General features: G+C 43.7%; 1 protein-coding gene across 2 annotated transcripts; it reads left to right on the forward strand.

The window, feature by feature from the left end:
• Window positions 1–26: 26 nt before the first annotated feature.
• Window positions 27–24,554, forward strand: URB2 (URB2 ribosome biogenesis homolog). Of its 2 annotated transcripts, none has more exons than XM_039530363.1 (10): window positions 27–190; window positions 1,125–1,267; window positions 3,833–4,009; window positions 4,958–8,366; window positions 10,418–10,578; window positions 12,332–12,442; window positions 13,412–13,654; window positions 14,408–14,498; window positions 15,909–16,048; window positions 23,626–24,554. In XM_039530363.1, the coding sequence occupies exons 2-10, from the start codon at window positions 1,142–1,144 to the stop codon at window positions 23,818–23,820; spliced, it is 4,653 nt and encodes a 1,550-aa protein (XP_039386297.1). In that variant the 5' UTR covers window positions 27–190; window positions 1,125–1,141; the 3' UTR covers window positions 23,821–24,554. The 2 variants fall into 2 exon arrangements, with proteins under 2 accessions (XP_039386297.1, XP_039386298.1); XM_039530364.1 differs by lacking the exon at window positions 27–190 and adding an exon at window positions 257–518.
• Window positions 24,555–25,145: the final 591 nt, after the last annotated feature.

Consider the following 25,145-nt stretch of genomic DNA (forward strand, 5'->3'; position numbering starts at 1 on the left):
AGAGAGCGAGCTAAAGCGAGGAGGGCTGGGGCGGCGCCACGGCGCATGCGTGGAGGATCCCCCCAATGGGAGGCCCTCGCCGCGGCGCTCGGCTAGCGCTGCCTGGCGCCTTGAGCGGGCGAAGGGCAAAGGCCACGGGCCGAGCGGGGCGGAAGCACGTGTGCGCGGGGACTCGGGGAGCCGCGGCCGGGTGAGGAGGGAACCCGCGCGGGGCCGGGGGTGAGAGGCGTGAGCGAGCTGCGGCCGGAGGAGCCGGGAACGGGCTCGGTGGTTCGGGGCGCGGCGAGCCCCAGCCCAGGAAGGGTCCCCCGGCGGGTGGCTGCATCGCGGGGGCTGGGCGCAGGGTCTCGGAGCGGGGCGAGCGCGCACTGGCCCGACCCGAGGCTTGTTGCGGGCCTGGGGTGGGGTCCGTGGTCTCAGGTGACGCTTGGGTGGGTCTGGCGTATGGCGGCAGCAGCAGCTGGCACGTGCTCCGTGTGGGAGTTTGGACATAACTGAATCTGGTCCATTATTATCCGGTATGTAGTTAAATACCAGCCCCCCCGGTTCACCTTTGGAGGGGTGGGTGCGGTTCAGATGTAGGCATTGGCAGTGCTGACTTTGTAATGGAGGGCGTGCTGGGGCTGAAACAACTTTTTTACATTCATAACCGATGCAGCAAGCCCAGAGGTGCAGGGGCTATGTACTGCCAAGCCTAGAGGTGCCGGGGCTCAGACCATGCAAACCTTAGGACAAATTAGGCATTGGATGTAGGGTCTGATCCTGAGAAGTGCTGGGCATGTGCAGCTTCCTGTCATTTACAGAGGAATGGTGGGTAATTCAGCCCCTTTCATAAAAAGGCCCAGTTTGTGGTGATGTCTTCCAAGTTTTCCCAGCTCTTGTTTGCCTGGTATCCAGTGCTGTTTCCACTGATTTCAGTGGATTGGATCCTCAGTGACCAGACCTGGGTATCAAACTCAAACCCAGGTCTCTCGTATTGTAAAGATGAATGAACACAGGGCTAGCCCAAATAAGAGTCTGCTTTAATAGAGAGGAATAACTGTTAATTCTGGTATTCTTAAATTCTTCTGGTTAATGTTTATTTCAAGTGCATCTAATATTTTAATGAATATTTGATATTTCAGATACAGTAGTAGTCTCTATGGCTGCAATTTACTCTGGAATTCACCTGAAGCTGAAAAGTGCAAAAACCTCTTGGGAAGACAAAATCAAATTAGCTCACTTCGCATGGATTTCCCATCAGTGCTTTCTTCCAAATAAAGAACAAGTATGTTTTCAATAAATATTTTGTTTTAATTGTCAAATACAGAAAAATGTACCAATCCATTGCTGTGGAGACCAAGCTGATTCAGAGGATGAATGATGCATTGCATAGCCCAGGTGTCGGCAACCTTTCAGAAGTGGTGTGCCGAGTCTTCATTTATTCACTCTAATTTAAGGTTTTGTGTGCCAGTAATACATTTTAACATTTTTAGAAGGTCTCTTTCTATAAGTCTATAATATTTACTTTACATACAACAATAGTTAAGTTATATAAGGTTTTTAAAATGTTTAAGAAGCTTAATTTAAAATTAAATTAAAATGCAGAGCCCCTCGGACTGGTGGCCAGGACCCGGGCAGTGTGAGTGCCACTGAAAATCAGCTTGCGTGCCGCCTTCGGCACCCATGCCATAGGTTGCCTAGCCCTGGCATAGCCTTTCACCTCTAGGCACTAGTGCAAATACAGCTGTAATAGGGACTAACTGAAAGTTGTTGCTGCTGGTTGCGAAGTAGCCCAGTCTGTTTCCTAACAGGTTTTCCTCTCCATCACAACAATGACCACTAAGAGGCAGTTATATGGCAGTTTTGTTTAGTGCAGGGGTTCTCAAACTAGGGGTTGGGACCCCTCAGAGGGTCATGAGGTTATTACCTGGGGGGGTCATGAACTGTTAGCCTCCACCCCAAACCCCACTTTGCCTCCAGCATTTATAATGGTGTTAAATATTAAAAAAAAAAAGTGTTTTTGATTTATAAGGGAGGTCGCACTCGGAGGCTTGCTGTGTGAAAGGGGTCACAAGCACAATGGTGCCCATGCTATACTTGTTTTGTGGATAAATGGAAGACCTCTGTCTCCAGAGTTGTAAGTCTAGCATCTTTCATCACATCTCCTACATGGCCCCGCAAAGTCTTGCCAGCCTTCTCCCGATACTGCCTAAAATGACCATCCACCAGTCCAGTAGGGGGAAATTGACTGGTGGTGGAGAGTTCTCTGTGGCTGAGAGACCTGTTTCCTGGCACATTATCTGTGTGATTCCGGGCAGCATGACCACTCACTCCTTGGATTCTTCCTTGGAGTAGTGGGTATTGTCCAGCACGTTCTCTGTGTGGTGTTCCTCTCGGGATACCATGTTTTGATCCTGTGACCTGTTTTTTTTTGTTCCTTGCAAATAGTTGATTTCTGGGACTTGTGGGTCCTCCTTTCACCTGAGAGGGGCAGACCTTACATTGTTTGGTGGGCTTTGCCTGTTGATCCAGCTATCAAACCAGCTAGCATTTTAGTTGAGAACTGAGCACAAGAAGGACCTGTAAAAGTGTTTTTTTAAATTGCTATATGAATCACGTTAAAACATGAAATTAACCTGTAATGAAACGGTTAAGTGAACAACATTATACAATTTAATTGTATTTTAATGTGTTTTGTCTAAATTTCCTTTTTCTTTTTAAAGAAAACTGAAACTTTAAAATTGTTATTTCAAAGTATCTTCTTTAAGAACTTGGAAAAAAAATTAAGAAAAATCTTATTTATTTCACATCTATATACAAAAACGGAGCAGAAATTGAAGGCTTCCTCTTTACTCCTCCGGGAGACTTGGCTTCAGTGGCTTTAATAATTTTAAAATTCTCTTATTATTTCTTTTACTGAATTTAAAAACTCCATTGTCTTTGCTAAGAGAGATTATTGTTTCCTTGATTGAGAGCTATTTGGCTCACTGGTTTACAGTATGCGCTTCTTCCTTAACCATAGTTGTAGGTCTGAAGGCTTTGTAAGAGCTGTGACACTCCATAATGGTCAGCATGGAGCTTACAATCTATGGACGTATGACATTTATAATCCTTTACAGGTCAGACGGGGCCTTTAGCGCTTGTACTGTGTAGTGGTGATTGTGGAGTTTACAAGATATTCCAGTTTGTTCTGTAGACCTTGTAGTACATGGACTATGTCTGTACACCTTGTAAGCAAAGCAGGCACTGCCCAAGGATTTTGTAAGCTCTACTGATTGCAAAGCTTCAGAGGTTTACAATATACATATATACAGAGAGAGAGAGTCTGAAAAAATAGGAATTCCAAAAAGTTAAATCAGGCCTGTGCAATCATTCTATTTGGGGATCAAGATTTTAAATAAACTTGCAATCTTTAGGATAAGCTGTTTTTGCATTTTGGAAATTAGAACAATTTTTATGAAGTGAAAATCCACCAATTCTTTTTGTAAGTTCCCTCACTCAAAAATGTCCTCACTGATATAAAAATTTCATGTGAGAAATTTTCTCTGCTGGTTTAAGAGAAGCTGAAAGGAATCCAGCATTTTCACCCTTGAAATTAGCTTTACTATGAAGGTTAGAGCACTAACGGGGCCAAAATTGAGTTTATAAACTGTGTTGCAAATTTAAGCCCTGATCCTGCTTGGAGAACTGCATAGACAGACTTTTGCATCCACATCAAGCTCGTTCTTCATGGGCATCTGTCCACATAATTCTCAGGTGTGAAGTGGCTACTACAGTTCTTTAACCTTTTCCCATGGAGGTAAAGATGATCACCCACAGCTGTATATTTTTCTTTGTTTAAATAACACAGGTATTGATTGATTGGGTGAGCCATGCGTTGGTTTCATATTACAACAAGAAACTTGAACTGGAGGATGAAATTGTTGAGAAACTTTGGACATACCTGGATAACATTCTCCATAGCAGAAAACTACAGAATCTCTTAAAGAATGGAAAGACAATCAACCTCAGCTTTTTGATTGCACAGGTAACTCAAACCATACTCTTTGTTAGGTGATGAATACCGTTGCAGTATGTGATACAATATGATTCTTCCTTTTAGAGTGAGGTGTAGTATGAAATGCTTATGGATAATTAGCTCACATTTTTAGGCCGTTGTATTTATTTTCTTTTCTATCCCCTTTGTTGCAAGACAGCTGATATTTGTGGAGAACAAAAATTGAAAGCAACACCACTTCCCAATAGCCTCATACTCGGATGATCTCTCACAGGTTTTACCCTCCCCAAACCATCGGGATGGAATGGGATTAAATGTTGTGGTTAGTAAGTAAAGACCCAGTCAGGCAACTCCTAGTCTCACAAGTAGCCTAGATGACTTCATTCAGATTACTCATGTGAGAGAGAGTTAAAGGCTTGCAAATGTATATTAATACAGGAAACTCTGGGAGATCATATGGCTGTTTTAGAGTACAAGTGGAATTATTTGCTTACTAATGGAGATCCTTGCTAAATAGGTTGCCCAATTTGGGATAAGGAAGGAATTTTCCCCCTGTTGGCAGGGGCCTTGTTGGAATGGGGAGGGCAACTTGCCTTTCTTTTCTCTGCAGCACTAAGTAAGTTTCCTCACTGTTAGAATGAGGTAGACTATCATGCATCATTGTTGCTCCTGTTGTTATTCCTATTACAGTAGGCAATCAGGAATGGGGCCTCATGTCAGATGCTGTGCAAAGACACAGTCCCTACCCTGAAGAATTTACAGTCTTTATATGATCAGTTGTCTATGCCTGGGGTCAGGAATGACCACTGGTGGGTCTATGTCCTTCCCATCTTCTGTTACTAATGATTGTTTAAGTGCTGTTGATGTGTCCAGCGAGAGCTGTCCAGCACATAGATTATGTTGTCTGTTCCCCAATGACCTTTGTTTCTGTGTGCAAGATTGATAGTGATGGGATGTTTGATTTTTTTAAATCTTCAGGTCATAAATGAAAGGATATCTGAGTCCTGTGTTCAAAAATCCCACGGAAATGTTGGCACAGTGCTGGGTTGTTGCAGAGGCATCCTTTCCACTCCGCCTCTCGCCATCATTTATACAGCAAAATGTGAGCTGATGGTGAATCTCCTAAGCAAGCTCTCCTGGCTGGCCTGTCAATTTCTGACCTCAGAAGATGCTGTGACCTCCCAGTTGTTTGATGTCCTACAGCTGACCTTTGCTCAGTACCTCCTGATTCAGAGGCAGCAGATCAACCCAAATCGTGTGTTTGGGCAAGTGACCAGCCACTTGTTTCAACCATGTTTGCTCCTGAGGCATTTGCTTATGGCCAGAGTGTGGACACCAGCCGATGACGGCCGTGTACGTCAGCATCTGAGCCGGGAAATCCGAAACCAAGTAGAGGCTGTGCTGCAGGCTGGGATTTTCCAGCCCGAGCTCTTGTCCTCTTACAGAGAGGAGCTCCTGCCAGAACGGGAACCACAAGAGAAAAAGAAAAGGGCTCTTAAAACTATTCTGATGCCTGTTAATACAGTGCTGTCCAAGCTCCGTGATGCTAGCTTTTGTGAACCAACGCTCCAGGTGATTATAGTAGCAAATTCAGTACCTCTGCTTTATAAGCTCTTTTTGGACTCTTACTGCAAGGCAGAAAACCACATGGTCTGTTTCCACATGTTCACCAGGCTTTTTGGCTGTCTAAGGATTTCTCACCTGCAGGAGGATCTATGGCAGGAGACGCTCTCACCAGTAGACTGGAGTACAGAACTGCTTGCTGTGGAACAGCTCCTGAACTTGGTGCTCAGTAACGATATCTATAACGTTGCTGCTGACCGGATCAGGCACAAAGAGACCCAGTTCCAGTTTTACCGCAAACTGGCAGAAATGTTGGTGAATCACTCACAGGCTTCCATCCCAGCTTGGTTTAGGTGTCTCAAGGCCTTGATTTCATTAAATCATTTAATTGTCGAGCCTGATCTGGATGACCTAGTGGCCTCAGCTTGGATCGATGCAGAGGTCTCTGAGCCACGTACAAAGAAGCCCCAGGAGACTCTCATAAATGCCATGTTTCAGACTTACACAAAGCTGCGACAGTTCCCTAAACTCTTTGAAGAGGTTCTGTCTGTGATCTGCCGTCCAGCTGCTGATGAGTTAAGGCTGCCAGTCTTGTCTGCTGGGCTGACGGAAAAACTTCGTGAATGCCTCCTCGAGCTGCCACCCAATCAGATTCTGGATATTTTGTTCCTCATACTGGAGAAGTGTCAGACTCTAATAATTCCTGATGTTAAAGATGACTCTGACATGGCACTGAAGCTGTTGTCTGTGAGCTCAGTACTGCACACTTTTCTGTTCAACATGAAGAGTTTGGATAACGTCACGCCATTACCTGTTGTCCTTCGCACTCAGAGTCTGTTGGACAAGATGCAGAGAGAGGTAATCCATCCATTGCTGGACCTATTGAAGGATCACTGGGCAGAGGAAAATAAACCAGGGCTTTGGCTAGAGAAGGTCAGTGACTCTGCACTCCTCCTTGTCTACACATGGGTGGAGCTTGACACTCTGCTTAGTATAAACTGCAGCAAATATGTGTCTCGGCTGGCTGAAGCAGCTGGTGTTACTGACTGTGCTGCAGAGAGCTGGGACTTCTCAGCCCTTCTCCCTGGCGTGGATAGACAGTGTTGGAAGAGGGTAGTGAGACTCTCAAGTAATTTCTGTTCAGCTAGTAAATATTGCTTAGAATTGCTCATGCTTCAGAAAATAAAAAAGATCTTAATGCAAACCAGTTTTCAGACTGAAGCTGATCTTCACACCTTGCAGCATGCCGCAGCTTTCATCCTTCATTCTGGAAGATCAAGCATGAGCACGGAAGAGTCAGAACCTTGGAATGGCAACATTAGTGCAATAAATGCTCTCACCTACCCAGCTGCACACTGGTACCTTGTAGTCTCAAATCTAACAATCCTGATTCCTCATCTTTCTCTGAAAGATGTAGAGTATGTTGCTGATGTGCTTCTGAAGATTTTATCATCAACTAAAACTCCGGGAGTTTCTGCAGATCAGGATTCCTTCATCACAGCTGAAAAGGTTTCTAAAGCTTTGCTGCATAGTACTTTTCTTCCAGAAATTAAGGTGCTGCACTGTGCTTTTATAAGCCGCGTTATTCAGCAGTGCGCTAGTGTGCTGTGTTCTGCTACTCAGGGCGTCGCAGATCAGCCTATTCAACAGCTGTCTGCAGATAATATACCATGGCATGAGGAAGTCCTCTCATCTTGCAAAATGGTTGGCATGGTGGAAGCACAGTCAAAAAACAATCAATCAAAGGATGAAGCCTTCATTTGCTGGACAACAATGGAAAAAATTGCTCAACATATATTATTGTTATCAAGGGCTGGTTCCCCCATTACTTTGGAAGAAGATCAGATAGAAAGCTTTTTGCATTTACTAGAGATTATTTCTGCCTTGAAACTTGACAGTCTTTTTCCTTCAGACCATACCCGTTGTTTTCTCTTGCTGCTATCCTTGGTAGCCAATACCAGAGCTAACGTCTCTTGCAGTAAGTTGCTATCACTGAAGTTTCTAATTACCTGCTTCCACCTCCTAACATGCCTACAGACTGGCAGAAGTGTCAATTCCATCTTTAAAGTTTTTCATGCCAGTGATGCTCTTGAGGCTGTCATGACCGCCCTATTTGCAGCCAGCAAGTGCTTTGCTGATGTTTTGACCACTCCCGACTGGGCAGAATTTCTCCAGGTGATCCAAACCTTTTTGGAATGTTTTCTTCAGATGATAGTTGAAAAGAGGCAGAGCCTGAAACTCAATTTGGAAAAGTTCAGTTTTTTCCTAGCGAGCTGCAAACCATATGCTGATGCAGACAGAGGCAAGCCCTGGAACACTGCAGTCAGTCAGCTGCTCCTAGTGCCACTAACCACACTCTGCCATGTTCTGACTCTGTACCTCCAGCAGCAGTCAGAGAAGAAACAGAAATTGACAGAAATGCTGTCTATTTTGTTGGAGCCAACTGTCCTCCAGACAGGAACAGCCATTCAACTCTGCCTTAGAAACCTCACCAAAGACCAGCCTTTGCCTTTGGCATTCATCCCATCTGTCACAACCCTACTGAAAGCAGATCTGAGCTACATGTCCATGGGTGGCTTTATGAAAATGGAAGGCGAGCAAGAGAATCCTAAAGACCCAGGAAAATATAGGGAGTATTCCCACACTGAACTGTACCAAAAGTTTTACATTCAGATACTGAGAGAGCTGAGCTCTGCAGGAGGCCATCTCCAGTTCCTTCACTCTGCCTTGCAGTTTTTAACTGTTTTTTGCTCAGTAACAGATCTGTATCCTGGAGAAGAGACTGCGCTCACTGTGTTTCATGCTGTAAAAAAACGACTTGCTGGTACAGAGCTTTTTTCTTTTCTTCAGCTCCTCTGTTAATTTTGGAATACAGGGGTGGGTAAAAGCATCCAAGAAGTTCTTAAGAAAGTCATGAGATACTCACTTATGCTAGCCCATCAGCAAATGGGTTCTATCTTTAATTTAAAAAAAAGTGGGGGGGGGGGAAGGAAGCTTTTAGAGGGAAACTGTTGTCATGACTGGGACGCAATGTTGACCTGTCTTGGTAGTGGTCTCCTCTGGAAGGTCTTTGTGGATGTCAGCCACGTAGTTATTTTGGTCTCTTTGTTTTCACAGAAATAATTACTCATATGCCTAAGTGCTCTGTTTTTATGCAAAAATATGTATTTTGCGTATGCTAATACATGTTTTGTGTGTGCACATGTATATTTTGTGACACAAATCCATCAAGGTTTGAAAATGTAGCCCTGAGCCCTTTTAAAAATGATACTACAGTGTTCTATAAGTGATGGCCCAAGGCACTGAGAAACACCCTTGAAAAAATATTCTGATTAGGACCATTTCACCAAATGTGGTCAAACTTTTGGGGACTGCTCTGAAGATGCATTTTTTTGGTCTTATGTATCTGGTATAGCAGCTAGCACTGAAGGAGTTAATGGATCAGCTTAGTTAAATAACTCAGCGCTTTTCATCTGAAGATCTCAGAGGGCCTTTCAGAGGTAGATAAGTATCATCTCTATTTAAAGGTGAGGAAATTGAGGAATAGAAAGACTACTGGCCTGGTTTTCAGAGGTGCTGAACACAATATACTCCAGGCAAAGTCCATGGTAGCTGTGGGTACTCAGTGCCTCTCTGAAAACCAGACCCTTTATCACCTGCACACAGTGAGCCAGAGACAGAATTGGGATTAGGGGAGCCTGGTCTTCTGACTGCCAGTGTGATCTAATGACTATGCCATGTTGCCTCATTTAAAATATAACCTATACTGTCATTGCACATGTGCAGTGTAGTAGTACCAAAAAAACCCTGGCAATATTATTTTTGTCTTTGATGCCTGAAAAGGTTTGATTTAGTCTAGTTTGCTTACTACAGTGATCTTACAAATTTATATTACTCCCTAATTGTTAGGGAATCACAAATGTGCTTAATCCCTAACAGAGTAATTGTAGAACAATTCTGTATGGAGAAGCCTTTTTGTAAATCTGTTTGTGAGCCTGGCTGAAGCTCTTGCTAGTTGAGTTGCAAATAGATTTTTATATAGTGTCTATATATAATATTTCTTATAGTCTATCTGTTGTATGCTGTGTATCTCAATTCTTTCCAGTTACAGAATTCACCATAGGAGGCAGTATGATGTAAGTGTTAAAACAGGACTGGGAGTCAGGATTACCAAATTCTGACCCTGGCTCTTCTGCTGACTCCCTCTTAACATCTCTGTACTGCACTCTACTCCTGTACAAAGCTGGTATCCTATTTATTTAGTGCAGAGGCATAATTAATGGTGATAAAATGCTTTGAGATTCTCGGATGAAATGTGCTGTAGAAGTGCCAGGCTTTAAACAGATTAAAATTTTCTCCTCAGAAAATCTTGCCACAAATCCCAGGAGTTACTGCTACATTTGGGGTGTTTGTGGAGCAGATAAATATGCTTGCAAAGTAAACTAAAATTTAAACTAGTCATAAATAATATAAACTTTGACTTAATATGTAGGAGACCTGGTCACTGCTTAACAGAAATCTATGCTTTGTCAATTAATGTTCATGTCTTGTGTGGGTCTCCTCCCAACACCCTGATATTCTGCAGCTTGTGATCAGCTTGTTCCCCTAGCTTGTGAACAAGCCTCATTATAGTGTTTTCACAGAGTGAAGGCATTTAATCAAGATAATGACTGCGGGATAAACAGTAGGATGGGAATGTTCTGAATGAACCACTGCTGCTGTGGTAGGTGGGAGAAAGCAGTTCTGTGCGGGTGAACATTAAAAAGACACACACAGAGAGCTCCTTTTCAAGGCTTGATTTTGAAAGGGTTTTTTTATGGTAATGTCCAATGTGGATAAGCAATTCAGACGTGTTTGTGTCTCTTGAATATGCAGGCCCTGGCACCACAGTCCAGGTGATTCAAGATCTAGAAATGCAGCTGATAGAATTGATGACCCAGCTGGTGGAAAGCTGCACTACTGAAGAGTTCTGTGTCATGATGAGGCTGGTGCTCCAAGGACTTGAAGTTAGCAATATTTGGAAACAAAATCCTAAAGTAGGGAACTTTCGGCTTATTTCTTATAATTTATTTTCTTTATTTGTCTCTCCATGGCTTGAAGAACTGCAATAGAACATGGATGGTATCTGATAAAATTGGCAGGAAGAAAGACTGAAACGATATGAGGAAGAAATAGGAGTTCGGTTTTAAATGTGTTTCTATGTTATGCTGCACACTCAGGGTAGCTTACATAGCAATAAAACTGGTGCTTAGATACTGTGATGAAGCGTGCCCTAGAAATACCTGAGATCGATAGAATCCACTGTGAAAAAGAGAGAAAGTTGCTACCTATGAAGAAAGCTTTCAGTAGGAGCCCCAGACATTTAGCACTCTGATTCCAGTAATAGTAACAGGAGTCTCACATCAGTGAGTTCCTGTAGACAGTGCTGAAAGTCGACTCCTATGTGTTAATTCTAACACGACAAACTGGCCAAATAAAAGTTTTACTTATGTTTCCTATTGTGTTTATCCAGTAGAGTCCTCAGACTCAGCACCCAGAAAAAATTGTCTTAATTATGTAGGTGATTACCAGGAAGCTGGTTCAGTCCATGAACTTCATTCACTCAAAACAAAGATTTGCCTAGTTCATTTAAAAGTCACACCTAGTGTGGTCTGTTCTTTGTAATTGTAGGTGTAAATTGGCACAGGCTAATACACGTTTCTTGTAGAGTGGATGGTTCTTTGCTAATCACAGTTCTACTTAGCACTAACTGAGCACTTTTCATAGGCAAAGTGCTTTACAAACACAAAGGTACTGATCATCACAAGACTGCTTTGAGGAGGAGGGTAAGTTAGTACAATTATTCCGATTTTTCAGATGGAGAAACCGAGACCTAGACCAGACAAAAGGTTTTATCATTAAAAATTTCTCACTGTTGTTACCACCAAAGCTGTAGCATAGACAAGATACTTGCAGCCACTGGCATTTTAACCATTTTATTGTCCAAACCTACTCTGAATAGGGTCAGATGGCATGGTGCTTTTAAACACCAGCAGTTATGTGAAGCACTGATTATATTAGTGCTCCTACTATTCTATTCTATATAGGTTCCTATACAGTGCTCATTACTGTAGCATCTGAGCATCTTCCAGTAGTTCATTAAGTGACATGAGTAACATCTGTCACCAATGGAACTGAATTGGTAGTTGTAACATTGGGAAGAAATTTGGCAAACAAGCCTGGCATAGACCCCTCTTGGAAGGTTAAGTGACTTGGAACTCAAAGCCTTGCTAAAGCTCAGGAGTATCTGGCTCCCAGACCTGCCCATTTGGAAAAGGTACCTGTGTCCTCTCTGTAGATAATGTCCATTTAAAAAAAAAAAAATCTAACCTAGTCTTTCCACATTGTTTGTGTAACACTAATCGCCCTAGGATATAGGCATTGAAATCCACGTGTTTTTGGACTGCAAGGCTGAAGTACGTTCATGTTCTGTGTTTTCATCTTAGTTATTATAAGCCAATATGTGATGACATGTTAGCTGGTAAAACATTATGCTGGTTATATGGCAGGCTCAAGCTATGTTCACACTACCTCCCTCCATTATCTATAATGGGCTGGTACATGAGTTGATCTGCCTTTATTTTATCATGTTTTAATGTCATGATTTGCTTTTAAAATAGACAGTACAGAATGCTATTATTTCTCAGCACAAATTCTGTTGAACTGCTGATAATGTTTCCACTGAGAGGTGCCGTATTTCAAGTGAGCATATTTATCTTTTTGCAGTGATTGTTTATCCATTTTTTGCAGGAAGTATTGTCAGCTGTTACGCTAATCAAATTGCTGCTCAGCTGCCCATTAACTGGAGAGAAAGAGAAAGCTTTCTGGTTTACCAGCCCACAGATAATCACAGCTTTAGTGGTAAGTAACTCCCACAGTATAAATTACCTATCACTTTTGTTTGACAGAGCCTGTAGCTATTGTGTCTGAAACATACACAGAAATATATTTAAAAAAAAAATGAAATTCTACATTTGACATCAGTTTGGCTAGGATCCATTTACACCGTTTGGCCCAAATTTCCCCAAGTATATCCCTGTATATTGGCATGGCACAAATGCTCATTCATTAACATCACTGTCACTTTGGGGCTGCACTGCATTGTGTAGGGGTTGAACGTGTCTCATTAGGCTACATGGAGAGGCTTAGAGAGTTGCCTCTCTCCAGGCCTGGGCAATGATTGTTCTGATCCAGAGGAGGAAAAAACTGTTAGTTTGGCCTTACAGCAAAGCAAAAAGCCAACAAATAAAAAAGAGTCTATAAAAATGATTGAATAAGTGAATGAAGATAATTAAATCCGATTCCTTACCTGTGTTGTGCTGCACCCAAATGTAGTGGTCTTGGTGCTTGCCATCACAATGTCTGACCCTCTGGGACCAGAGATTGTCTGGCAGTGGCTTGGGGTGACTGGGAATCCCCTGCCATGGCATCTACAATGCCTGTGAGAGCATTTCTCCTGCCCTTCGTGGTAGGTGAATCAATGCTTGTGAAGGACAGAAATATCCACTGAAACAGTGTAAAAACATGAACAGGTGCAAATAGACCCTGTCTACCATATTCTGTATGCATCTTCTCTATGGGATTGTGGGATAGATGCAACAATGCACAGGCCCTGCAGTGCTTTCAGGGAATGCTGTGTGTGGATATAGTGCACGGCATATGCCTAAAACGGATTGATTAGTACGGATGAGGCTTTATGCAGTTGCAGTTTGCGCCAGTGTACTTCTGCTGGTTCAAGTTCAAAAGTACAGTTCTTTAGTGTGGAAGAAGGGGCTGTTTGTAGACAGCCACATTCTTTTTTGTTGTTGTTGTCTTCACTTTCACATGTAGATACAAACCAAAGAGGCTTCTCAGGACCAGTTGCTGATTCCCACCATTGTTGTTCCTATACTGGAGACGGTAGCAGCCCTGCTGAGGCAAGGAGAAGAGATTCTCTCCAATCCCCATCATGTGACACTGGCATTCAGCATTCTTCTGACTGTCCCTCTGGATCATTTGAAGATGGAGGAGTATGGGAGCATCTTCCTGGGAATTCATGAAGTGCTGTTCTCCATACTGCAGTGTCACCCTAAGGTGAAGGGAGAAGGGCTGGAGGGTGGGGAAGGTTTGGTGATCAGAAATTTTAAGAAGCCAATCCCAGACCTGTGACCATAGGTTGAAAACATGTAGAGGTTCTGAAATTATAACCGATATTTGGAAGCAGATTATCACAAAACCTCTAAAGTTAGATTAGGGCAAAGTTTTCAAAAGTGCCTAAATTCCATATTTTAAAAAAATGATATAGGCACTTAGCCTAAGTCTCTTTGTAGATCAATAAGACTTAAGCACCTGGCTGTGTAAGTCACTTTTGAAAATTTTCCCTCTAGTGCCTATGTCAGCTGAAAGCTGATTTTTCTAAACCGTTTTCAGATAAATAAGTGTGTTGGTCCTTAAATCTCTGGTCCCTTGGGCAAGCACTGGTTCCATACAGACGGCAGTAAATGTCCCAGGCATTAGACTAGCATAACTTTCAACCTCTGCTTTGTGGATGTGGGGTTACTTTGAGATGATTATAATTATTTGTATTAACCATAGCACCTATGAGCCCTAGTCAGGTACCAGGACCCCATTGTGCCAGCAGCGGTAGAAACTGAACAAAAAGACAGTCCCTTCCCTGTAGCGCTTACAGTCAGTGTACCTTCCTTTAAAGCACAGAAATCCACTCTTATTTTGGGGTGTTGCATGTCATGCTGTGTGCTCTGCTTTAATAAAGGAACCATTCTCAAAGCCTTTTTTCTGTACTGCATTAGGTATTATCTGATCCTCTTTCATTTGATGTTCTTGCAGGTGATGCTAAAAGCAGCTCCATCTTTCCTGAACAGCTTCAATAGGCTGGTTGTTTCTGTTATGCACGAGGGGCGACAGAAAGGAGACAGAGGTACTGTGTCATCGTTTTCATTAACATACCCAACTCTGATTGGGTGCAATGCACAGAAGAATGTGTAGGACAGGGCAGGCTGTGTGTAACATTAGAAGTTGAAGCAAAGTCCCAGGGCCAGATCGTGGCTCAAAAGCTCACATAGGCAGAAGTGAGGATGAGCCACATAGCAATCTGCGCTCTGACGCTCTTTGAAAGGTTCTTTCCAGGCTTCATCCTGGGAGACTAGCATAGTGCTTTCATTCCGAACTGTGACCCTGGCTGACATGACACAGACAAGGGCAAGGCTCCTTGTATCTTATTTCGGTTCTTCTCCCCCACCTTTGCATTCTCACTCAGAAACAACCAAAGTAGCCCCATTGTATAAGGTCAGTGATGGTGTTAGGAAAAGCATGTTTTTTCTGGTATGATGGCTCCAAATGTGCTGATTTACACTAGTGCACTTGGGAGAGGGCTTTATAGATGTGCTACTAAACAGAGCCCTGTGTTGCAGATGTTAGCTATGCTCCAGACTACATGTTCATCGCTGTGTGTTAGATACAAAACCAGAATCTTGTAAATGTTTAAAGTGTTACTTGGGATTTACTTATTTGACTCCATTAATTCACGTGGCTAAAACCAAGTTTGCTGCTTTGAAATTTACGTGTGTGTGTGTGTGAGAGAGAGAGAGAGAGAGAGATAGGCAGGCAAGTGTACACTAAAATATTCCAAAGGGGAGAGAGGAATGTTACATTGGTGAACCCATGGCATAAAAGCTGAGCTTATACATTTCAGTAATATCCACTTTTTCCAAGGAGAAGAATCAGTGGAAAGCTACAGATTCAGGAAATCCTGTGATTTAGATTCACTTGGTCTATCCCTGCAGAATTATTGTATTTTAATAATAAAAAACAAGACACATGCCTAGATTTCCCCCCACTTTCCTCCCTAATTTCTGTTAAGTTATCTCATGCCTGTCAGTGAAGGATTGTTCCTTAAAATTCAAGTCCTCGGTCCCATCTAATTTTTAAAGTATTCTGTAAGTGGCACTTGCAAAAACATCAGATTTTTTTTTTCTTTTTCCGGTAAACTGGGCAGAGGGCTGGACTGTGGGAGGTACCTTCCCCGCCCTTCTCTCTGCTTCAATTCATGTAACAAAAGTTGGCTGCATCCTAGTGTGAACAGCCTTATGCCTTTATTCTTAACAACATTGCCCTTGAAAGAGAGTCTATAAAGTGTTGTATGGGAGTGTTCATTTTCATAAGGGCACAGTTGCTTTTAAACCAACAACTAGCCAGCCAAATGCATTTTGGCAAATCCAAAATATGAATCCATGGCTGGCTAGTTGTTGGTCTTATTTGAAGTTTGTCTTTTTTGTATAGCAATTTTTTTAATCTCTAATTTTGAACCACACTTTGATTTCTGTTTTAGGGAACACGGATGAGTTTGGAGTTGTATTGAAATGTGCACACTTGATAGAAAGGATGTATAGCCACATTGCTGCAAAAACAGAGGAGTTCACAGTGTTTTCTGTCTTCATAGTGGCCCAATACGTGATTGAACTGCAGAAGGTAATACACAGTCATCCACCTTAAAGTCATTATAAGGTTCAGGTTGAGAGTCACTTGCTGTTTAAAAGACCAACTATTTTAAATGTTCTAAAATCCACATGCTGACTTGGATGTCTTGAAATTACATCCCTATGAGGAACAGCTAGAGTAGGGCTAGTGGTCCAGATTTGTGGTCATCTGAGCAAAGGTTCCTGAGATGATATACCCCTTTAAAAATTGTTTTTACAAAAGCACCTGGTTCTTCTGGTGTGGTGGTTTTTTGTTTTGTTTGTTTCTTTAATTTTTTGCTCCTGGGGCTCAAACCATGGTTCTAATTCTCCCCAACTTGATCTCAGGTGCTTAGAATTATCTTGGCTAGTACATGACACCACTGCCCCTTTGGGGAAGTGATATTGAACAAGTTAGAGGATAAAGTTTACTACTCCAGGTCAGGTTGGTGAATGAACCAAAGAGAGAGTGATAGCCACCTGGGCATGTGCAGCAAGACACGGGCTCTGTCGAAGTCAGAGTTTGTAGGCCGCCTGTTCTTACAGAAGGTGAGTGGTGAAAGGTGACATGCTGTGGTCATTAAACCTGAGGACACCCAGGCGCTGAGTTTGAGCCCCACTCTTGGCAGTTATCCGAGACTGTGTTTGCACATCTTATGCCTTGCTGTCTGCCTGCATTCTGTAGGAGTTTCTCTTGCACGTTTTACCCTCAGACTAAAACTTCTGGTTTGAGAGCGATTAATTTAGTGCTCTAAAATCTATAACCAGTCTCTAATCTTTAGAAGTACTGCCAAGAATTTGACATTAATTAAACAGAGGAAAGAGTCCAGTAAGCAGTTAGGATGGTTACATCCTCCTCAAACATTTCCTGAACAATGGAATTGAGTGTGTACAAAGGAAAGCAGGCGTTAAAGGTCATTTGATCAAGGGGTTCCTGATCTGCAGCTTCCCTGCTCTCTGCTTTGCCAGCCTTCACCCCTTAGAGCTATGCACTATAGCTCCTGAGAGCCCCGCGCACTCCTAGATGACATTCATTATTAGTGGAAGGGATCAGCCAAACACTGTTTGAAAGCCCAGTTTGATGACTAGAGCTTTGACTAAGAACTGGGTTTCTAAAAAAGTAGCTTTTCTATAATACCGCAGTGAACAAGGGATCGTCCTCAAAAGAGACGTTTGTTCTCTAGGGGCTCAGAAGTGCAGACAGAGCAGAACCAGAAAGGGGGAAAACTGGGTACCTTCCCCTCCAGTGACATGCTTGGGGAGAAGGGAAATGGAGCCATCTTTGCCCTTCTCCCACCCCCTTCAAGTTCCTCCATCCCTCTCCGTTCCTCCTGTGAGTCCCTCACAGGCTCTGGGGTTCCCCTTCCTTCCACTGCTCCACAGTCAGAGGAAGGACTCTAGAGCTCCCCTCCTTCCCCATGTTGCCTCCAGCAGTGGGGAAGGGCCCTGAAGCTCCCCACCACCACCCCCACACCGCAAATGCGGTGTTGCTAGGGGAAAAGGAGAAATCGGAGAGGGTGGGGAGGAAGTGAGGGGTCCAAGCTGTGCAGTAGGGGAGGCTTCAGATTTGCCTCCCCCTAAATTCCCTGCCTCCATACCTCCCTTCAAAACTTGCCCCCACAGTGCTGAAACCAGGATGGGGAGCTGGGAATGAACATGTTCAGTGCCTGGCACAGGCACACTGTGTCAGGATGGGGTGAGATGCTGAGAACACACATGCTTAGTCTGTTGCATGCACACAGACCATGTCTGCACTATGGGAACTATAGCAGCATCACTACAGCGCTGTAGCTGTGCCGGTGTAACCCTGTAATGTTTGACATAGATTACAGCAACGGAAAGGGGGGGGGGAGAATATGAGAGGGGGTCATGAAAGGCAATTTGGTGCGGGGAGGGGAGTGTTAAAATTTTATTACAATCTAAATCAAACAATCTCACTCTGTTCCCTGTATGCCCTTAATCTTGAAGGTCAGGTATTCCTTGTCAGACAGATAGACACACACAAACTGTATAAGCCTATCATTATTACTATTGATACTTTTTTTTTTTTTAACTCTTGTAGTAAATTTAAAATCACGGGTGTCAAAGAAGTTTGACTTAGAATAAATGGTTGCCAATCTGATCAGACTGAAAAACAATGCTCCACAAGGAGGTTGTTTGCTTATTTCCCCATAAATAAAAACCAGTTTATCATACAGACCTTTAAGAATATTGTTTACAATCTGCAACTCTGCCAGACCACAGGGAAGCTCCCTGTCAGGTATGACTACCAACTTCAATAACACTGCTGTCAAACATTTCCTTCACCCTTGTTTTGGGTTCTGTGTCCCTGGGTAACAAATCTTCAAATAGCAATACTTCCTTCAAGTGATTGCTCTCCAAGATAGAGAGGGGTTGACTTTTCAACTATTGGGCCCCCTCATCCAACACCAAATCATATGGAAGGTCATTCCCCAGTTCTACTGAAAGCAAATATTCTTGCTCTTGCGTAGTCAGAAAGACATCTACAATGGAGTAGCGCCTTACAGCCAGACTTAATTTCTGAATTACTAATTTGTTCAATGCAATCCAAATTGGCTAACCTGGAAAACTGCCTGTGTCCATCAAAGCCTGCAAAATCCTCTTGTAATTAATTTGTGCTAGTGATCGGGTTTTACATGTCTCCCTGTCCTAGGTTAAAACCTCATCTGGGCCTTTTTCCTTTCTGTGCTGGACACACAGCTGCTCCATATCCTGCCTACTTACCCTAATTACTGATGTCCTGGTTATTGAAATTGCCCCAGCTAAGGCTCTAGAGAGTACTAGTGCTAAGGGCTGCCTTGCAGCAAAGTCTTTCCAAGGACTGCATTGTGTACTAGCTTCCCTGGGCCTGATCCATTGATATTCAGGTACCTTTCTGCACTCGCCCAGCCAGGCGGGTTTGTCTTTCTGTCCTTGGCTGCTGCTCAAATATCCAAATCCTATCAGCCATCTGGAGCAACTGCTGTAGGATCAAAAATCTCCACAGTTGTTGTCTGGCTTAATCCACTTCTGTACAGCTTACTGGGTGCCTTGCTGGGCTGCATCTCACATAAGCAGAACTTCAGGCTGTCTCTAGACTGACATCATACTTGCAAAGTACTGCTGCATTTTAACACGATGATAATCTTTGAGTATCAGCTACTGAGAGTGCTACCTGTGCTGCCTGAACCTTCAGTTGGCTGAACAGACTATTTTGTCCTTAGCTACCCACATAATTCGGCCACCCTTTCAAGTAATGTTCAGTATGATCAGTTTCCTCAAGCTTCTGCAGCCAGAGCCCTTCCCAGCAATAAGTTGGGTATGAGTGAAGGACAGGAGTTCCTGGAAGTAGTGCCATAGAGAACTCCCAAAGGGGATAACTTTGGTGTTAACAAATCCAGCTGCTCCTGTCTTGTCTTTTTTTCCCCAGTTGGACTAACTGGGGTAAACTAAGTTGTTGCTGCCAGGTCCTTCTGCAACTCGCTCACATGCTGTTCAGAGTTCTGTCCGTGTACTTTTTTGTGGCATGCCTGCCCTACCTGTTTTTCTAGCAATGTTCAGCACCTCATTCACAGCAGTGATCTCGCTGGTATCTGCTCTATCTGTTTCCACATCCTCAGCAGAAGCTGCCAGCTTCTGCTTTCTCACGCTTTGTAATCATTTTCATGTTTGTACCTTTCCTTTTCTTTTCCACAAACTGCACCCCCCACCCCAAGACCAGGTTAATCCCGCTTTGGTATCAGTTGCAGCTGTGGGGGCTCCAGGTGAAGAAAAGGGGTGGGGGGAAATATTCAAAGTCAGTGTAAATGCAAGGTGCTTTTACCAAGCCCCCTTCCCCCCCCCATTAGAAGAGTTAAAACTATAAACAAACATTGCTCAGAAGATATTACTAGAGCATGTGGAGGGGCAACCCATAAAACAAACAGAAAAACCCACTAGTCAGTGGTTTCTGAATAAGAGCAGCTTTTCCCTATAAGAGAGTATGCATGGCCAAAATTTTTAAAAGTGGGTGCATCACTTGATCTTAAACTTTGCTGGGGTGTAAAATCTACCCCACACTAGCATGCCACGCGCTAACTGTCCACGTGGACCGTGCTGCTGTGCAGTAAAAGTCCCTAGTGAGCTTTGATCTACCCCCATTTCAAAACAAGGTAGATCAAAGCACACTACGGAGCTGTTAGTGCGTGGCAGCAGGGTCTACGCACAGTTAGTGCACGTCAGGCTACTGCGAGGAACTAACTCTTCATTTAGTAGGGTTACCATACGTCTGTGTTTTCCCAGACACGGAATTTTTAAATGGCTAAAAATGTCCGGGGAAAATACGGATGTATGGTAACCCTAAGTCCAAAGTCCTGGGGCTGTTGGCGCTTCCTGGGGCAGCTCCTGGCGCCCGCCTGCCAGCAGGAGCCTGCAGTATGGGCGGCCCCTAAGCACAGAGGCAGAGGGGGTCTCTGTGTGCTGCACTGGCTCCCTCCTGCCCAATCAGAGCTGCGGCGGCGGGGCCCGCAGGCATTGGCGGCGGGGCCCGCAGGCATTGGCGGCGGGGCCCGCAGGCATTGGCGGCGGGGCCCGCAGGCATTGGCGGCGGGCAGAGAGCCCTCCGACCCTATCCTAGGAGCCAGAGGGACCTGCCGGATGCTTCTTGGGAGCTGCCCCAGGTAAGCACTTTTGGGACTCCCTACCTAACCCCCCGGCAGGTCCCTCTGTCTCTTAGGGTTGGGGGGCGGGGTAAAGGGCTCTCTGCGTGCTGCCGGCACCTGCAAGCCCTGCTCCGCGGCTCCGGCTGCTCCCATTGACGCTTTTTCCGGCCGGTGAGAGCCATGGAGCTCATGCTTGTGGCGGGTGCAGCACGTGGAGACCCCTCGGCTGCCCCTGATCCTAGGAGCCAGCGGGACCTGCGGCAGGAGGGGTGAGTAGGCAAGCGGGGCAGAGTGAAGAGGTGAGCAGTGAGCAACGGGAGTTGAGTAGGTGAGCAGTGCGGGGTGAAAAGGGCAGCGGGTTGAAGAGGCGAGCAGTGAGGGAGCCAGTGGCAGGTGGGTGGGGGTGAGTAGGCAAGCGATGAGCCAGCGGTAGGTGGAGGTTCTCGTGGTGGGCATGGGGGTTTCTGACAGGGGAATGAGGAGGTGAGTGGCAGGTGGGAGGAGGTGAGCAGTGGGTGGGGGACTGAGGAGGCTCGCAGCAGTGGGCCAGGGGATGAGGAGAGGTGCGGTGGTGAGGACGGGGTGGAGCATGGGAGGATTATGGGCGGGGCTAACACCCCCGTGGAGTGTCCTCTTTTTTGAATGTTCAAATATGGTAACCCTACATTTAGACAAGCCCCCAGTGTTTCAGAACAGTGTCTTTCATATATAGAGCATAAGTTTGTTCTGCAAATAACATAGTCCAACATTAACTTTGAATCTCTTTTGGTTTGAACATGCAGTTTAACTGTTTCCAAGCCTCACTCTTTAAAACTTGCTCAGTAGCTGTGCTTGGTAATTAGAGAAGCATTGACTGTTCAGAAAGTGGCATCTGTTTTAATTTTCACGTACTGACATTTTCAAATTATTTGGTTCTGTGTTAGAGTGTAAGGCCTCTTGAGACTTTTGCTAAAGGGTGCAGTGTAACCATATGTCTAACTAGTTTGTTTATTATGATAAATAACTGCACAAATGAATTTTGTTTTGGGGATTCATATGTTAAGGGAATAATTGAGCATGAGGAGGAGGAGAGTTAATGAATTGGTGGGACACTTACTGAATTGGTGACATGGAGGTTTGTTTTTTTAAGAGGATCAATTTCAAAGGGGGAAGGGGTTGGTCCTCTACATGCTAGAAAGCACTTGTGACCTCTCTTATGCTGCTCTGAAAGAACAGAGGAGAAACCCCTTTTCAAGGTAGATTTTTACAAAGGCTGCACACAGTTTTACTCTGTCATAAAGGGCAGTTTCCCCTGATGAAAAATTTAGTTTATCAATATTTATCACAACAAATGTAGACCCTTATTAATTATTCTGAAATAAACCTAGAAAACGCCATCGTTGGCCCTGGGTACACCTGCAGCCTCTTCCATATGCTTGATCTCACCTTTCACACGTTATCTCTGAGCTGTTGCATAATTCAGCAATGGCGGAATAACTCTTCACACACTTAGCCATCCCCCATCAAGAGTTCTGTAATGCAAATTGGTCTTGCTAACTATATAGACTATAAAATGTTTATAGGTCAAATTAACTGCCAGCCTACAGTGACAGCTGTTTAAATCTCATAAGGTTTTTAGACAGTGATTAGTGGGAACTGCATTGTAAAGTAAAGACAGTCAAGAGGGTTTGGGGCCAAATTCAGATGGGGTGTAACTCCACTGCAGATGCATCTGCTTACACCAGGTATGAACTTGACCCAACTTCTCGATTATAGTGGCACTTCATACTGTTCCTTCTATGCAGCTATCAGCTGACTTTTCATCCTCTTAGAAGGCAACTTCTGCCCCTTCACTGCTCTGTCCCCTCAGGGCAGAAAGAGAGCCTGGCTCTGACAGAGTGATTAGAAGTTCACTTCCATAGTGAAGAGTTTATTACTTGCCTGAGAAAGAGAGGAAAATTCTGAGTTTTAATGAGAGCATCTCATGCAGTTTTCATTATGCTTGGAGTGCAGAAGCACAGGTCTAGAGGCACCAAGTTAATTTTGGTATTCAGCGGAGAAAAGACCTGTTTCTGTAGAAAGAACAGCACGATCAGCTTCAGAGGCCACCTGAACCTAAGGCAGTAAAATGTTCAGTGAGTGGGTTATGATCACAGGATGTGTTCCAGTTTGCCTAGAGCCCCAAAACTCTCCACAGTCAGCCTTGATGAGCTTTGTCATGGGGATTATGGCAGTTGTGGGCAGACAGCGTGTCTAGTGATCAGCAAGGAACTGAGTTAGCAGTTCTAGGTTGTATTCCCAGCTCTGCCATTAGCTTGCTGTATGATTTTAGGCAAGTCTTTTAATTTCTCTGTGCCTGGGGTTCTGCAGGATTAAAATGGGTCAAGTAAACCCACACCTCAGAGGATTTTCTTTAAGGCTTCCGTAATTAATGCTTGTAAAGCAAATTGAAATTCTTGGATAAAAGTTGCTAGATAAATGCATTTATTAAAGTGGAAGAGGCAAAACAAACTCTACATTTTAGATGTAGGCTCACAGAAAGACTTGTCCCTAACTGAGATTTCAGTGTGCAGCATGCAGCTACTATGTTGGCTATTGTTCTGTCTCCTGAATATGAAAGAGGCATACAAAAAGCTGCTGAAAAATCAATTCCAGGATAGGTATCTTAGAATATTTTACTGTAGAATTTTTTTTTTTGGTTGAGATGATTTCAAATTGTCCCAAGTATAACAGAGTCTATACCGGAACACTCAGCACCAGTGCACATCATAATATACAGGATTATACATTACTGCTGTGATTTTAAATCAGGTTTACAAAATCAGGGAGCTAATTTATTATCTAATATTTTGCATTATCTAGATGGGCTGATACCTTGGATTGTGTCTTGTCAGTACTTTTATTTCCAGTCATTTGACGTATCCTAACTATGAAAAGTAAAAAGTTTCATGGGATTTTGTTCATCTCCTAGGTGACCTTACATCCATCTGTAAAGAAACATCTAACTGAGGGAATATATCACATCCTAGACCTTTGCATTGAACGGGACATCAAGTTCTTAAATGCATCACTACAGATGGGCGTAAGAGAAGTCTTTAAGGAATTGTACAATGATTATACCCACTACCACAAAACTAAACATGGGGAGAAAAAGTACACTGCATGATGTATCCTTCCTAACATTTGCATAATCAGTAAGGACTTGATCTTGTGTGGAGCCGAGAAACCTCAGCTCTGAGTTCAGGATGATCAACACATTGCAGGATTGTGCCCTCAGTTGTTTTGTTAAAAGTGAAATATTGAATGATATGTCCCTGTATAACTGGCCTCTACATCTATGGTAGGAAAAAGACACATGCTTAGACCTCAGCCCTACTGCAATTGTGCAGAGCCCCATTGAAATCTCTGCAGCCTGTATATGTGCTACTTGTTGCAGGATCTGGGGCCTTATGTAGTTTTCCTGTGCAAGCAAAGACTGTACTGAGTGAAAACCTTCAGTGATTATGCAACTGCCCTGCTGTCATTTACAATGAGGAGCGGCGCTAAATAATGGTAGAGTGCCCCATGCCATGCATTTTTACATTCACGCCAAATACATTTGTGTGCAATTGTAAAATATTCAGTCAGCTTCTGTTACAAAGTTGTGTAAATACAGATTTTTAGAAAACCTGAAGTGGTGTTTGTATCCGTTTGGCCAGTAAGTTTTTTTTTTTTTCTACTGTGTTTTACGAAGTATTGTCATAAATACTGGCCTGCTAGAAGGCTTTATCATATATATCTCCCTTCCATCAAAACTAAAACAACTTGTTGATCTGTTGCTGCCCTCCTGTGACTGTTTCATGAAATCACACATGCTTAACTTGCACAAATATGTAACCAAAGTAAATCATTCTGCCTGAATACTCTTTGGTATCTTTACAAGTACTACCTAAGCTTTCCATAACTGAAATATTGGGGGGAGGGGGGAAAGCTTTTGCTTTTATTTTGTTGGCTTTATGTATAGTCAGTTTCAGTCTTCCCCACCTCATTAACCATTTATTATTTGTATTACAGTAATGGCCAGAGGTCCCTTGTGCTAAGCACTGTACAAACAGTGAGACAGTCCTTGCCACCAAATGCTTACCATCTAATAGACAAAGGGAAGGGAAGGAAAACAGGCCCAGACAGATAAAGTGACTTGCCAAAGGTCACACAGCGAGTCAGTGCTGAGATGAGCCAGAACCCAAGTCACCTGTCTTTGAGTTCAGTGTCCTCTCCAGCTTAGGCCCCTGCTCCTGCAAAGTGCTCCAAGCAGGCAGACAGTGGAACCCCATTGACTCCAGTGCCTGCATGAAGCAGTTTGCAGGAGTGGAGGCATAGTTAGCAAGTTCCCCTTTTTGTTTTGTGTGGAGCTTTCACCCAGCAACAAGGAAGAGAAAAGAATAAGAGTACAGGAAACTTGGATTTACAAAACCCCCAAAATTGGCAGGGGAACTCAGTCTTGTGTTTCTG

This window comes from Mauremys reevesii, linkage group 3 (genome assembly GCF_016161935.1).
Source record: "Mauremys reevesii isolate NIE-2019 linkage group 3, ASM1616193v1, whole genome shotgun sequence".
NCBI classification, from domain to species: Eukaryota; Metazoa; Chordata; order Testudines; family Geoemydidae; genus Mauremys; species Mauremys reevesii.